Genomic DNA, 15262 nt, shown 5'->3' with positions numbered 1-15262 from the left:
TATTAGTTGAACTACCGTGCGTCTAGGAATTTACCCAGCGGCATTGTGAGTACATTGAAAGATATCTTTGGCGACAAAGAACTCGGTTGTTCCTATTTGGTCTGATTGCTTTTGTCTACAGCTGTGCAAATCGTTTCACTCGTATCGACCCTGCTAAATAAATACATGGACACGCAATGTCTATATGAACTAACCACTTTAATTATTACCGAATCGCTGCAGCATCTGGCAAACAGACACCACCCACGGTTCACAGGTTTCTTTAGTTGACGTCCGAAAGAAAAATAAAAACACGTTAAGTTTCGGTGAATACGGCTTTACTGGAAGTGAAAAATGTCCCATAATCCAGTAAAATCGATTTTTTACTGGAAATACAATTCCGGTAAAAAATTAGTGAATATTCGGTTAAAAACGTCCGGTGACATTCCGATAAAAAAATCCGGTGACATTCCGGTAAATTTCGGCTTTACCGGAAGAGAAAAGCTTCTTATAATCCAGTAAAATAATAGTTTATTGGAAATTAAATTCCGGTAAATAGTCTTTTTCAAACGGGTGGCCTTATCTGAACACGCCCCTTCATAACAAAACGGATGGAGCCTAAGCGAAACGTTGCGAAGTTTCTCTAAACCCCTCACAAATCTTTCTTCAGGAAGGAATAGATGTCTTGTATTTTGTACAGTTGCCGGGCTTTGTGGGTTTTGTTCGCGCCTTCTATTTTAGCAGGCAGTTCCTGGGAGCCATACCATGCGCAAGAGAAAGACACCAAGATAAAAACAACATTCAACGTAAAAACGCCAGACAACCCTGCTGCATGACTGAGGCGTCGGTGACATTGACGTGCACTTGACTGTGCAGTGCTCAACGAAACTGAATGGACCAGGGAGCGCTTGGCTTCGCTAGAGTAAAGTCTGAACCGCACGTAAGGGATTTAGCGAGCAACAGGACGATTGACGGCGACAAGTGATGAGAGTCAGCAACGAGTGACGAAGATTTCTAACAGTCGGTGGTCGCGTTGCTCGGTTTGTGAATTTCTAGAAAACGTCGCTCTTCACCTTGGTCGCTTGCTCCCGTCGCTTTCATGCGGTTTGCCTCAACGTGTGACTGACCGAGTGTCAGCGGGTCCTCGTCGCCGTCGCTGTCTCGTTACTCGCCAAATCGCTTGCATGCGGTTTATACTTCACTGCACATGCACGGCTTTAGGAGCATATGCAGTTAGGCTAGCGTAACGCGACCTGTGACGATCAGCAAGATGGCCATCTGTCTTTGGTCCTTTAGAGCTCAAAAAGTCGAAAACTATAAATGTAACGCTCAAGCGGTTTTCAATTTCGTCCTACAAAGAAGAATTTGCCCAGCATATATATTCTTTTCAAAACTTCATGAGACATAATTTACTGCGTCAATTCAGATGAAATCGCCAGTATATAAAAAAAGCAGGGAATGAACGAGCCAATCCCAAAAGCAGACATTCAAATACGTACACATTAGTCATGGTCTAAGGTAGACTAGGTCAGTGGTAAAGAAGCTAAGATAATCAGATTGTAATATCTGTGAGTGAAGAATGCGAAAAACTCGGCTTTCGCATTGTACAGGTTACAAATACCAGGACATCAGAAAGGAACAGGAGCCTGAGAATTGATGGGAAATTTATTTACCAATTTAGGGAATGTTATAAACAAAAAAAGCTCAATTTCAGGAGAAACCTGCGGGGACTCGTTATGTCCTCTTTAAAATGGTACTAGAGTCCTTGGTTTTGCTCGAGAGGAAGGATGAACGAAAGTATAAAATATTGTAATCCCCAAAAAAGTAGCCTACCGAATTGTTAAGGACGGTTCCGAGAAGCGCGATTATATGCAAAATTGATGTGGTGGTACATTTAACGAGACGTAATTTATAAAAAAAAATGTAAAGGAAAGGGATATTATTTCTAGGTAAAATGGCTCAAGCTACCGCCCAATTCACATGACGCAGCTAATATCATCCGTCCATTAATTCGTTCTACGATAGAAGGCATACGCTTGCTGAAAGTGTTTGGTAGTCATTTCCAATGTCTAGCAAAAAAAAAAAAAAAAAAAAAAAAAGGCCGCTTACAACACGACTAACAACACAAGAAAACGGCTAACAACACGGCTAAGCAGAAAGGTGGAATCGTTCTGCCAAAAATGACGGCTAAGGGGGTGGACAAGTTTCGTCTCTATTAAACATGCGAAGTATGGTGTTCATAATAAAACGTGGAAATTCTGTCGCGTTTTGTGGTAGTCTTCAGTGAAGCACCGCAGAAGTAGCCCCGTTTATATCTGTGTGCCCTTCCCTTGTGCACGTGCAGTTAGCAATGCTTTGTTGCGTCGTCTTACAAAAGTTATATGAAAGTACGCCTTATCCTACGTTGCGTCCCGCTTTTTGTCTCAGCTCTTTCCGGCATACAAACCTTTCTATTTATCAAAACTGTCGGCACTGAGGCCAACGTGGCTGTCTTTCTTACCCTGTGTGGTACCAGTTCTCTCTGATGGCTTCGTTAGTCTTGGCGTCATCGTTGAGGTACCCTTTAAAGACATGGGGGCCTCGGGTGCACAACTCTCCCTTTGTGTTCACAGGAACTATCCTGCCTTCGGTGTCCACAACCTTCACCTGCAGTGATGAAAGACGTCATCTGTTTTATGACAATCTATCGTTGAAGGACTTTGAGTGCTAAAGTTGAACGGTCCCGAAAAAAGAAAAAGCAGTCGACGTCGTGCCACGGAACCGTCGTCAGCAGTAGCTCTCGTGCAGCTTGTGAAGAATACTTAACAGGCGAACGATGTTTCTTGTACTACATTTAAGCATATCGTTACATATTCTTGGAAAACCACAATATTTACTGACAGCTGCAAAAATACTTTGCGGGGCAAGCTCCGAAAATTTTACTCCAAACTTAATAAGATTGGCGATATATTCTAGGAACGAGTCAAGGAGACAAGAGGCGTAAACCTTAAGAGTCCTCGTCCGGCGTACCTTAAGCTTCCAGCAACAGTAGTGCCGGGTCTTTTCCAATAGACCCCTAAAGTTTTTCTGTTATATGGTGGCCACATGGCTCGAATGCCATCAAACGATACGTTCCCAAGCATACATTTCAAGCTTGCAATTTATATACACAATTAAAATCCTCCAGAACCTGTGTACATCTCATGAATGTTTTTTTTAGGAATCCATATTATCCCAATGAAACTTACATTAGTTTCAAATACGAACGCTTGGTAATACTAACTTTTTTACAGGCTACGTTTTATCGTATAAATACGCGAAATTGACAGATTAGCTAAGAGCAAGCGTGTTTTTTGTCCGAATTCGCTTTTGAGTAAATCTTTCCTAAACTATTTTGTGCTGGACATTTTGAGCGGGATCATTTTCTTTTGTCAATTTAGTGTGTGATCGTTAAGTTCGGATCTGTTTTTTTCGTACCTGAGCGAAGAAAACTTGCAGAAGCTACTTAGTGCATCTGCCCTTCTATCTTTCAGGTAATATTGCGTATAGAAACAATGAATTGGAGCAAGTTTTAAGAAGCAAAAGCAGGCGAGCCCCCTCAGTGCATATATCTCGGACGAATTTTTATTTATTTCTTCACTTTGAAGATACTACCGTCCAAGCCTTGAAGGCCAAGGCGTGGTACAGGCAAACAATAAAACAAGACAGCTAAGCAAACAAATACACAAAGCAAATTCAGTAAAAGGAGTAAGCAGTTTATTCTTTGGAAGTTGTCTATTCTAACGAAGAAATATTCATAATTTGCGCTATGAATGTAGCAAGAAGACAACACCGGTCACGCAGGGAGGTCGCTCGTTCCATTTGCAAACGGTATTAAAAAAAATAAAAAGTTTTTTTTTTGTTTTTGGCAACGAAACTCACGAATCAGTTTCTCAAGCTTCCGTCTGTTTGTTTTGTGAAGGGGGAAGCCTAAGCTTCCCCCCTCCCAAAACCAATTCACTCTTAAAAAAAAAAAAAGAAGTCAGCGTTTATTGTTTTTTTCTTTTTTAGATTGCAACATTTCCTCGAAAATTGCAATGAAATACAACGGCCCCTGATTTTGTTGCGATAGCAGGAATACGCATGAAAATATATTTGGGTGCGAACATAAAGGTAGTTGTAGAAAATGGTATCCCGACAGAGGAATAGATATCCACAAAGCATATTATAAATACCGTCGTGATACATTTGTCCTGCGATTAGTGCCCAAGCTTGAGTGCACTCAATGCTGTCCAACCTGATATTATGAAGATGTTGACTTTCAAAATGATGCCCACAACCTGAAAGGGTCTCGAAAATGGCATCTGCCTTGTGCCATGTCGAAGTTCACCTGCTAATTGTGAACTTTGCGTTTCGTTTTTTTTTTTAGTTTATTATATGTAATCCAATGATAGCGCATGGTTCGCTATATTTTAATGCGTTTTGCCCGCTTGTTCTCAATATGTTCTCTTGAAATAAAGCGAAAAGTGTGTTTGCTGACACTTAAGGTACATAAAAATCAAATAAAAAAGCGACATCTCAGGCATCCGTTTTAATGGAGCATGCACCTTCCGTCAACTGCGCAGTTTTTGTTTTAATTTTTCATACGTAGCCCGACAGATTTGTTGTGTTTATTTTTTTTTTCAAGTTGTTGAGATGCCCTTCTCATTGCAAGGTATATTGCGCCGTATTTATAGCCCGCTCGCTCCTGCACTCATTCTCTTTAAGCACGAGACGCATGCCCGATCAAATTCACGCGAGAGAGGGATGACCGATCTCGGCCATCCTTTTGACGCGTGGTACGAGCGGCTGGATGTTTTGCCGCCAATGTATGTCTTCTTTCAGGCAGGCTCCAGCGCAAAGCTTTGTGGAATATTTGACAGTTTCCATGAAAGTTCGGAATGATAGTAAAATGGGAAAGCGACTCTTGGCTATCAGCTGCTGAAAGTGATCAGAGACCGATGCGTACTAACCTCAAGGTGAGGTAGCGGTGTTCCAATCGTCCGTATCCAGCGATCCGTCGGTTCATCAGGGCTCGTGCTGCTGACGACCGGACTGCACTCGGCAGAACCGTATACTGTCTGAAAGGTCGCACCATCGGTAGATTCAAGTGGAAATATTGTACGGATATTTTGCACACCCTTTTGTCCCATAGCTAACAGCCTAAAGGTGCCACAGGAACAACCTTAGACTGCCAGTGAACACTCCGAAGTTCAAATCTTGAGGTCTTAATGAACCACAGGTTAACGAGCATCAAGCACGACACGCAGTTCTCACATGCGCAAAAAAGGCCATTAGAGACGCATTAGGTGACAGACGAGCCAAGATTCACGACTTCGGTGACATCTCCAGCACCTATATACTCGACGATTCAAGGACGCTCATTTCCATGTGACTGTCGTGCAATTACGAAGGTTATAATCACGTTTTGTTACTATCAATTATACACGTAAAAGACAATATATGTTTTCAAGAAAAGTATCTCCAGCTAAAAAAATGAAAGACGTTTAAAAATCTCTGTAACGCGAAACTAGAGCGCAGCTCTTGAGGAGGAGGGGGGAGGGTACGGAGGGATGGTTATGCTCATTTTTCTGCTCCGCCCCCCTCAACTCCTCCTCCCCCCCTCCCCCCTCCTCCTTGTCCTCCTCTTCTTTCCTTCTCCTCTCCTTCTCGCGCTGAACTTGTTCATGAGTGACGTGACACGAAGTCATAGGACGTCATTTTTTGCGCTAAATTTAGCGGGGATATTGAATATGTGTTGAGGTCACGTGACGTCAATTTGCTTATTAAATTTATCGGGGAAACTTAAACCTCTAAACTTAGCAGGGGAAGTTTTTGTAGCTCAAATTAGCGCAGAAATTGGGGTCACGTGACCTCAACACCAATTTAGTTTCCTCGCTAAATTTAGCGGGGAAAATGACGTCACATGGCATCATGCCACGTCCCCAACGAATAAATTAAGTTTCTACACTGAATTTAGCAGGAAAATTAACGTCACGTGATCTCAAAACAAATCCAATTTCTCTCTAAATATAGCGGGGCGGTTATGCCTACGGCGACGGCGCGAAACGCGGAAACGGGCGCCTAAGGGATACGCTCTAAAAAAGTGCATACATGCACAACTTTTTGACATTGCCTCTAAAACAACCCACGCTACACCTGCTCTTCAAGGTCGAACACGACTAAAAGGCTGTACCTTTCACTTCACAATAGCAGGCTCTGAGACACCCTTTCCACACAACCCAAAATATAAATCGTGTGAATACAGCAGCACCCTCTTTTGCAATTTAAATGGGTCACTCATGAAAATGTGTCGGAACGGTGCAACCTCGGTAGAAAGACTGGAACAGGCTCTTTACACCCTTGAGAGCGTAAACGTTCTTAGTGCATATGAAACTAGAAAAAATCCCATAATAAAAAGAACCGCTCCATGATAGTTCACGCACATATAATTTGTGGGCGTTCAGCTTCGTTCTCATCTTTTCCACAAGGTCAGAAGTACACGCAGCCGAAGTCACAACTCCTGCAAAAGAAATTGAAGACGACAAGATGCGTTAATGTGTTAGGTGAACAGTGATAGTTGCAGGCTAGAAGCGGGCGGAATGAAAGGGAAACATATTGTATTCCAACATTGACTCTTGCAGCTTCAGTGAAGCCGCAACTTTTTTTTCCTGTCAGATTAAATCTAGCTTGAGTTATTTATATCACCTTGCATTTACTTGCGTGGTTTATAAGCTATGTTTATATGTTTTGTTTATAAGATTTTTTTTTGCGTGGTTTATGAGGTTTAGTTTGAATTATTCATCTGCCGTGGAGCAGAGGTCTGACTGACATTGTATGCTCCTTTTGTATGCATATCCCCCCACTGTAATGCCTAATTTTGGCGCTGTGGGTATTGCATAAATAAATAAATAAATATATATATAAACAAATAAGTAAATAAATAAATAAATAAATAAATAAACAAGCAAATAAATTGCCAGAGGCTTTAAGTAGGAACGAAAGGTGAGTGGAACTGGGATATGCTTCGCACTTTAATGAGATCGTTAATAAAAAATTCCAGACTGCAATGAATGTCTACGAAAACCGTGTGGAAGAGGGAGGCGTCACTGCCTTCAAATGGTTCGTAGAATCTATTACAGAAGTGTTTTGAAAGCACGTTCTGTGTAAAGCGTCTGCGAAGACGGACAGAACGGCTTCAGGTAATGATCTTTTGATTGTAAGCAGCTTGAGATTGGCAAGTTCTTATACAAAATACAAACTTTGACTTGAGGGCGCTGCATGCTGATTTTGTTTTTTTATCTTATCCAGGGTATGCATATTTTAAACCAGAAGAGTCAGAAGAGGCAAACTCTCTAGCCTTTTATTAGTATAAAATAAGTCCCCATGAAGTGCTTAATCGAAAAGTCTCGCTCTTGTAGCACCGAGCAATGTGGCGTGAACGTAAGACACAAATCCTAAATCGTGCCTTCTGCTCCAAACTTACGCCAGTGAGTGCTCTTATCCGTTTCTGTGTTTCACATAATTGATATTCAGGTGAAAAACATTCGCCGTTTTCCAGCAACGCTCGGCTTCGAATGGCGCACACGCGCTCGTGACTTTAACATTGTGGTGATTGTGACAGCTATACCAAGTCTTTCAACGAAGACTTTCAAAAATCGACGCAAATAAGGTGGTAGAAACAAGCCCTTCCCAAACAAACTGCTACCTACAATTAATTTCAGCGATTAAAATAAACACGTTAATTAGCTTCATATATTTTTAATTTACAAATTAAATTTTTAATGAGTGACATAAACTCGTGGTTCCTATTAGAAACTAGCCGGACATTATTAAAACCACTAACCAATCAATGGTTGAAAGGTACAAGACAGAAACAGCAATTTATGGACTTAAACAACAACAAAAAAGAACGCTGAATTAAGACGCGTTTTGGGGTTGCAGCCGCCTGTCAGGGGCCATTCGCCAGTGGCCCTGCCCCCACGCTGCGCTGCAAGGAGGTTCCGCCTCGGCTCCCTCGCAGGATGGAAATAAATACTGCGTACATGCGTCGGATGCCTCGGTCACCGGGCGACAGTACCGCTGACGCAAGAATGCGCTACAATTACACAGAAACCTAGAATGTTAAAATTGAGTTTTTATATATTTTTCAAGTGCTGTAAATGGCAGATTGCGAATGTTTTTCTAAAATGAGTTGATATAGTAGGTTTTCATTATTCTGAGCAGGGTTCTAATTAGAACGATCGCCAGTCATTAAAAGAATTGCTAGTAAATTTGAGTAAATTGGCTCGCAATTAAGTTTCTTTTTTTCAAATCCCTGACTTCCGCTTTGATTGCCAGTTTTTCCCGGAAAGGGTTTATTTTTTTTCCTTAGCCACCCTAATTTTAGTTTTTTAAAAATTATTTGTTGAAACACCCGGTGTACGAAATAGCCAGTGATGTCAGTCGAACAGAGGAAACAATACAACCCTACAACCATGAATAAACAAACACCGTATACAAAGTAGAATAATGTACCCTGAAGTCAGTATGCCTTGAGATTCAACGTTCCCTCGTTGCAAAATAGTACTGTACCCCGTCGACAAAAAGGGAAAGAGCACAACTTCAGGCATTTTTCCGCTTTGGCCATTCACAGAAATATTTATTTCTCAATTTGTCGCAGAGTTCAACTATTGGTATATAATCTTCGCGTTCTATGAAACAGTTTGAACCAAAGGTTTTCAGGAAACGGAAGGTATACCCAAAACAGGATCAAGCATTGACGCGACTAATATTGTCCGCGATGGTACACGCGCTTGCAATGAAATAAATACGCGTTTGAGACATGCCACATGGACCTTCTTGTGAAAACGTTTAACAGCGGTGCTAGAACAGGAGCAGAGTTTCAATATTATATAGGACACTGGTAGTTTATTATTTTATTGCAATTCCACGTGCTGTTCTGTCCTGCGCTGTTCTGTCGTTATGGCACACACTACGCCCACACTTAAGAAAATCGTCAACGCAACTCTAAGTGATCATACTTAAAATCAAAATGCGATACTATTTCGATGTTGTCTGATAGCAAAACACGATAGAAACACTGCACCCCTTTGAATCTTACAATATTAGTTTAACGAAAAACGGCACATAATGTGTAGCTCAAACTAAGTAAATAAATAAAAAAATAAACGGCGGAAAAGTAGCCGAGCTACACACCAAAAAACAATTCGTGAAACAGAGACCACCGCATTAAAAAAAAAAAAAAAACGGCAAGAAATTTTTAGAAATATAAAACTTTTGGACATGTTTTGAACACAGCCCATTCTGCAAGGAGCATCCACTATATCAGCTTTATTGTCTAAAGAAGCCGTGCATGAAGTTTCGCATGTTCCGATATCGATACGATATTAGGACGGCTCTCGTCACATGTGCTTAAGATTTTTTTTCTCAATTATTACCTAAAAGGGTACAAGCACGGGTGTGTAACTTTTATTTTAGTTCCAGCTCCACGAACTTCAGAAGAGTTGAGCAGAAGCGCCATCAGCCGCAAGAATCTCACGCTTATAGACGCTTTTAGTCAGCTCTGCACGGGCGCCGCCCTAAGCAACCCCCAGTTAGTTTACTTTTAATTCGTCTACGTCTCTCAATGACTGACAGCAGGAGATCTCTTTGCCATAATTGATTCTACTGTGTTCCCGCTCCCACTAATGGCATGTGTGGAGGCTTTTAGACTCCCATTTTTGTGAATAGGAATCTCGGGGAGACAAGGAAAGATCATCAATGGAGGCTGTAACCTGGCGCGTGTTTTAAGCAATCATAGTTTTCATTGCATTCAGGGTTAAGGTGAGCCGAAGTATAGGTGTTGTTAGACAAATTCACCCTAGTGAATAAAAGTAAACGTTTATACCTTTTTTAATAGAAGAAACGTCGTACGGACCTTCTTCAAGCTTACCCAGCAGACCATAGAACATACTTGGCGCACCAGAGACGACCGTGCATCTGGAACACCGAAATGAATTTTTTTTTCCAATTAGGCTAGCAAATCATAAACGATCAAAGTGAAGTTTTCGCTTTCCTGTCGAGTTTGAGTATCTTCTTGACGCGCTAGGATTACAGCTCCGCGCTGGTGCCTCATAACTGACACTGGGTGAAACACTGGTCTGTTGACCAGTAATGATATCTTAGCCTCATCAACACAAAGTCTTTCAGGCCTACTTTTAGACTGCCTGAGAACACATCACAACGCAAAGCCGAAACGGGTCTCTTAACACGGGAGGGGAGCATCTGGAAAGTGCAGTAAAGGTTCAAGGGCAACAAGGTGTAACGCTGAAGGACATAACAATCAGGCGAACTGAAGGACTAACTCCAGAATAAACCTGAGACTTGGAAAATATGTATAACGTATGTCGTAATAGTATATAATAAGAGGATACATTACGAAAGCTGTTTTATCCTTAGGCTTTCCGTTTGCTTAAAAAAGCAGTGAAATCTACTGTAATGCAGACTCGGCAGTTATTATATTGCCGCGCGCAATATAATACCTTCCGAGTCTGCACATTACAAGATAAAAAAAAATTGCATGTTATCCCTTGCATTTATCAGTAATTTTGTTATATAATTTATATATATTTTAGTGTGAAGGAATTCACACACTTATTCAGGTAAGGGAAATATTGTAATTTGTTACATTTTTGCTTTCATTAACGGAGGAAAAAAAATATAAATTTTTAAATACAAAAAAAAGACGCTTCTAATATAAAATAAATATTTTTTTAAAGATGAGCCCTGCCGGAATCACATTGCCACCTGTAATTACAAAACGCAAGGCCTCGCGGTCTTCATACGCCCAAATCTTTGCTTTACGTAGCCGAACATCACGTTTGATTTTTCTTTTTTGTTTTCCTTTGACTTGGTTCTCTCAAGTGGCATTTTGGTCGCCCTCAAGGAAGGAGGGAACACACTGATCTAAAGACCGGACTCTCGTTGCAAACAATAAGAGGCATCTCCCCCCCCCCTCCCTTCCCTTCCCAAAAAACAAAACAAAAAAAAACGTTGAACTATTAAAAACAACAAAAAACTTTGACGTGCACGTGCATTTGAGTACGGATCTGTGCGCGCCTGTTGTTTTAGTGTATTGTAAATACAAATGTTTATTTCGTCCTGTGCCATCGCATCTATAATTCTAAAATCTCCGGGTTGCCCACATCCCTAGCATCTTTTTGTGCATCAGTTTTTGTGACCGAGATAAATATTTTAAGAGTTTTGTTTTTGTTTTTTCTCAATATTAAAGGACGTGGAGGGTAGAATGCGTATTTTGTCGATTATCATATTGCGTTGTTCTATAGTCTCAGTAAAGCAACAATTAAGAAAAAATATAGCTGAAGTCAACTTCTTACATGTTTTAGTAACAATGCTAAATCATAGAATCCCGGCTCGACTGTCGTTGGTTGCCACAGTGGTGGAAGGCTGCGCTGCCGTTGCCTCACCTGACATCTAGCTCAAGAACAGTGAGCTGTGGGGCGGCCTACGGCCGACCTGTGCTACGTCCGTTTGGGACTGCATAATAACGTTCTAGTTTGCTTGAACCAGGACGCAAAGTAAAAGTAACGCCGCGAAAGGAAGGCATTACTTCTTGAAGTTACGGTCACTTAATTTTATGGAACAGTAATTGTAAGAGTAATTAGTTACACTTTAGCATTGAGGACATAGAAATGTAATTCCTTACCTTTTATTAACATTTACAAGTCTGATGGAGACACTGAGCTAAAAGGCCAGCTCATTTTCGTCAATAGTTACAGTTATTCTTTCTAGCATCCTTTCATTGTGTTTTGCTATGGTTTCTTGCCGAGCTGGTTCTCTCAGACTGAACTTAATTCGAAATAGATGTAGCGTCTGGAAGGAGGGTAAAGTCGCAGGGCTATATTTTGTCACGAAGGAAAATTGATGAGGTGACGAAAGCTAAAGCCAAGTAACCGTTTAATGGGGCAAACTTGCGCCAAAAACAAAGTAGAAAAGGTTAGCGTCGCAGGTGTCGATCACGGCGAAACAGCAGGATTGAACGCTGGGGCAAGACTGACTCCGGCTCGCCACGCGCAGCTCCTTTTTTACACGCGACTGATTCAGGTTCAATCGGCATAGAAGGTTCCGCGTGTAAAAGATTCTAACCTCAAATAAGCAACACATTTCTCGAATTTATCAGAACGCGACATTTACCAAAATAACAAAAAGGTGCCTCCTCCCAGGAAACAAACCGTGGCCCTTTGCGTGGGAGACAAGCACAATAGCCTTTCGGCCACGAACGCGCTTGTTCGGAGTCGCGTGTGGAATTACTCCCCCCTTTAAAAAGAGCACTGTCTCGATGCACGTAAGCTAAATAAAGCAAACGAAACAAAAGAAGGGGAAACTACGGACGCTTGTAAAACACGGTCCTATCGAGCCTCATACGGGATCACAGTTCACAGTCTTATCGAGCGTAGAACGATTTCAGGCGCACGACGTAGACGAATTCAGTTATTGATGGGCGGCGTGAGGACGTTCTTGTGCCGTCGGGCATCAGTTCGTAGCTCAGATCTCCGAGTCGGCAAATTACCTGTAGGGTCCGAAGTACCGTTCCAGGAATTTCTTACTGAGACCGTGACGGCGAATTGGTATCCACACCCATACGTTGTCTCCGTAGGGAGAGTGGACGTTGCGGCGACTAAGGCTGTACCGGTGGGCGTTAGCACGTTGTTTTTCCTGAAGTCGGAGTATGGCGAGTTGTCGAGCCTACTCTGCTCGTTGGTCCATTAACTGGGCTTCGTCGGTTCCGTCGTCTGCTGTGTCGTGAGGTAAAGTCCGTCGTGCGTGACGAATACAGTGTTCTCCCGGTCCCGTTCGTCAACCTCCATCTGCCAGTTGCCACTCTTCAAGTTCATCGATGAAAAGTATCGGGAATGGCGCAAGCGGTCATGAGTATCGTAGATGCGGGGAGTGGGTAGACGTCTTTTCTTCGCAGGAGTGAGTTGACGATAGTTCACGCAGAATCTCAGGGTTTCGTCCTTCTTCCTTACGAGCACGACAGGTGAAGCTGATAGACTAGCTGCTAGGCGGCTGGATGATGTCATCATGGAGTATTTTCTGAACGACTTTTTTGATGCCCTTCCTCTCTTTCAAAGAGACACTTTACGGCGACTGGTGAATTGGTTGCACGGCGCTGTGGGTAAAAATACGATGTGTCACCACTGGTAATTGGCGAACTTGCGGCGACGTGAGAAAACAGTCACCGTATTCAGCGAGGAGATGAACCAGTTGCCGGCGCTTTGAAGCTGGAAGCTCGCGGTCGAAGTCGAGCTGCGGCGGCGACGTGCTCTTGTTCATCACAACTTGCAGCGCTACCAGGACAATAGCACAGAGAGGAGAAAATTCAGGACAAGCGTTGAGCTAGAAAATGACTCGATTGAAACGAACAAAATACACATGATGCTGCTGCTGGTTGTACAGGCATGAATCAGACGTATTTTTTCATTTCAATAGAATCAGTTGCTAGTTCAGCGCTTCTTCTGGGTTTTCTCCTCTGTCTGTCCTTGTCCCAGTCGCACTGCAAGTTATGATGAACGTTCACCAACTCGCCAATTGTCCATTTTGCTATGTGCTCTTGTGCTGTGACGACAAAGTTTCCTCAGAGATTGCTTTGATCATGAATGGCGCTTGAAGTTCATCGACGTCACCCACGGTCTTACCCTTCGTTAGGTGCTGCGGCTTCTATCGAAAGTTCGTCACGAGAACAGTTGTACGTCCTTCTTGGAGATCTGTTACGCCTCATGAGATGCCAAGTCCTTTTTCAAGGAGCAGTTGAACACTGTTTTCCAGAAGAACTTCACTGCACACGGCGGCGTCGCTTATGACAGTTACAAAAACACTCGACCGCGGAGATAGGGTCACATGGTCGGCAATAACTCCGTTCGCGGTTGTCGTCGTGTTCGGCTCTACCGGCGGAAGAACAGGCTTTCGCAAAACAGGCTTTCGCTTTCGCAACTGGTTTGCCCCGATGCCGATCGCGGCGCCATATTCGCAGAGAAAGTCCATTCCGAGGATAATGTGCCTTGACAGTCTGCGGAACGCCAAACTTCTCAGGGCACGTCTCACTGTGAATCTCGACGCGAGCACTGCATCTCTGACTGGTGTGATAGGGTGCCCCTCTGAGGTTTGTATTTAAAATCCATCCCACGGGGCGTTGTCACTTTGTGCAGGCGGCCAGTGGACCTCCCACTCAAGACTGAGTAGGCTGCTCTGGTGTCCTCGGGCGCCTATGCGTCGTACCCGTCAATAACAACGTTTAGTTTGTTAGGCACCGTTGCATTAGCGTCGTAGCGATACGTGTCGTCGGGAGAGTGAGACTGCTTTGTCATTCTTGGAGGCTTTTTACTTCGGTCGTCTATGGCAACACCACCTCCAGGCGTTGCCGCACTCAGTTTTTCCGACGAAATAAAGGGATAGGCTGTCCCGGTGCGAATGACGGAAAGGCGATGCAGAAAGTAGCGAAGGATGGACAACGGGAGCCTTGTGGGTGCGGTCGGCGCTGGTGACGGAGGGCGAAGGAGGTATTTCTTGATGTCGTAAAACTGTTCGCCGCATTCCGGCCGAGGATCGTTCGGCAGAAACCCTGGTAGGCACATTTGGTGGCATATGCACCTCCGGTAAACGTGGTCAGCCTCACCGCAGCGGTAGCACAGCTGTCGTCTGTCAGCCGTCCGCCACACGTCAGTCTTCCTTGCCACACTCTTTTTGGGCGAATGTGCGCCCGATCTTCCTGAAGTCGGGGATACTGCGGCTCGCCAGGTTCACGTCAGGTGGCGCCATGTACGGACGCGGGGCTGGTGGTGTTCGTCGGATCATTGCGGGTACCTTAGAGCGGGCTCCTCCTGTGCTGCTGCGGTGACAAGAGTCTCAGACTGGAAGGCTCGGTAAGCCTCACCTCGGACGACCTCCGCGAGTGAGAGTGAAGATGGGCGGGCTGCAACAGGTAAGATCTTAGAAAGCTCTTCCCGGACGATATCCCGGATGATCGTTTGAAGGCTGTTGACACCGATATCGTTCAAGTTCAGACGGGAAGCTGCGACGGTTGGAGCAGTAGGCGCGCCGGCGCGTCAGTCGTAGTGACTTACTCGGGCCGTCAGGGCACGTTCGGTATTGGTGGCTTTGGTTACAAAACCATCGACAGTCGTAGGAGAGTTGCGTACTAGGCCTCTGAAGATGTCTCTCTTCAGGCCACGCATGAGGGCGTGAAGCTTTTTTTACTCGGCGGCCTCCGGATTGGCTCGTGCAC

General features: G+C 43.7%; 1 protein-coding gene across 1 annotated transcript in view; it reads right to left on the bottom strand.

Moving 5' to 3' along the window:
- LOC115327804 (acyl-CoA ligase sidI-like) overlaps window positions 1-15262 on the bottom strand; it is a 43917-nt gene that overhangs the window by 19168 nt on the left and 9487 nt on the right. Inside the window, 4 exon segments of the mRNA XM_042292888.1 lie at window positions 2480-2625; window positions 4950-5057; window positions 6423-6499; window positions 9866-9957. Coding sequence (XP_042148822.1) covers window positions 2480-2625; window positions 4950-5057; window positions 6423-6499; window positions 9866-9957 — 423 coding nt within the window.

Source organism: Ixodes scapularis, unplaced genomic scaffold (assembly GCF_016920785.2).
Source record: "Ixodes scapularis isolate PalLabHiFi unplaced genomic scaffold, ASM1692078v2 PGA_scaffold3__209_contigs__length_174095766, whole genome shotgun sequence".
Lineage (NCBI taxonomy): Eukaryota > Metazoa > Arthropoda > Arachnida > Ixodida > Ixodidae > Ixodes > Ixodes scapularis.
Note: the sequence above shows the minus strand (reverse complement) of the source record. Positions and strands in the feature narration are given on the sequence as shown.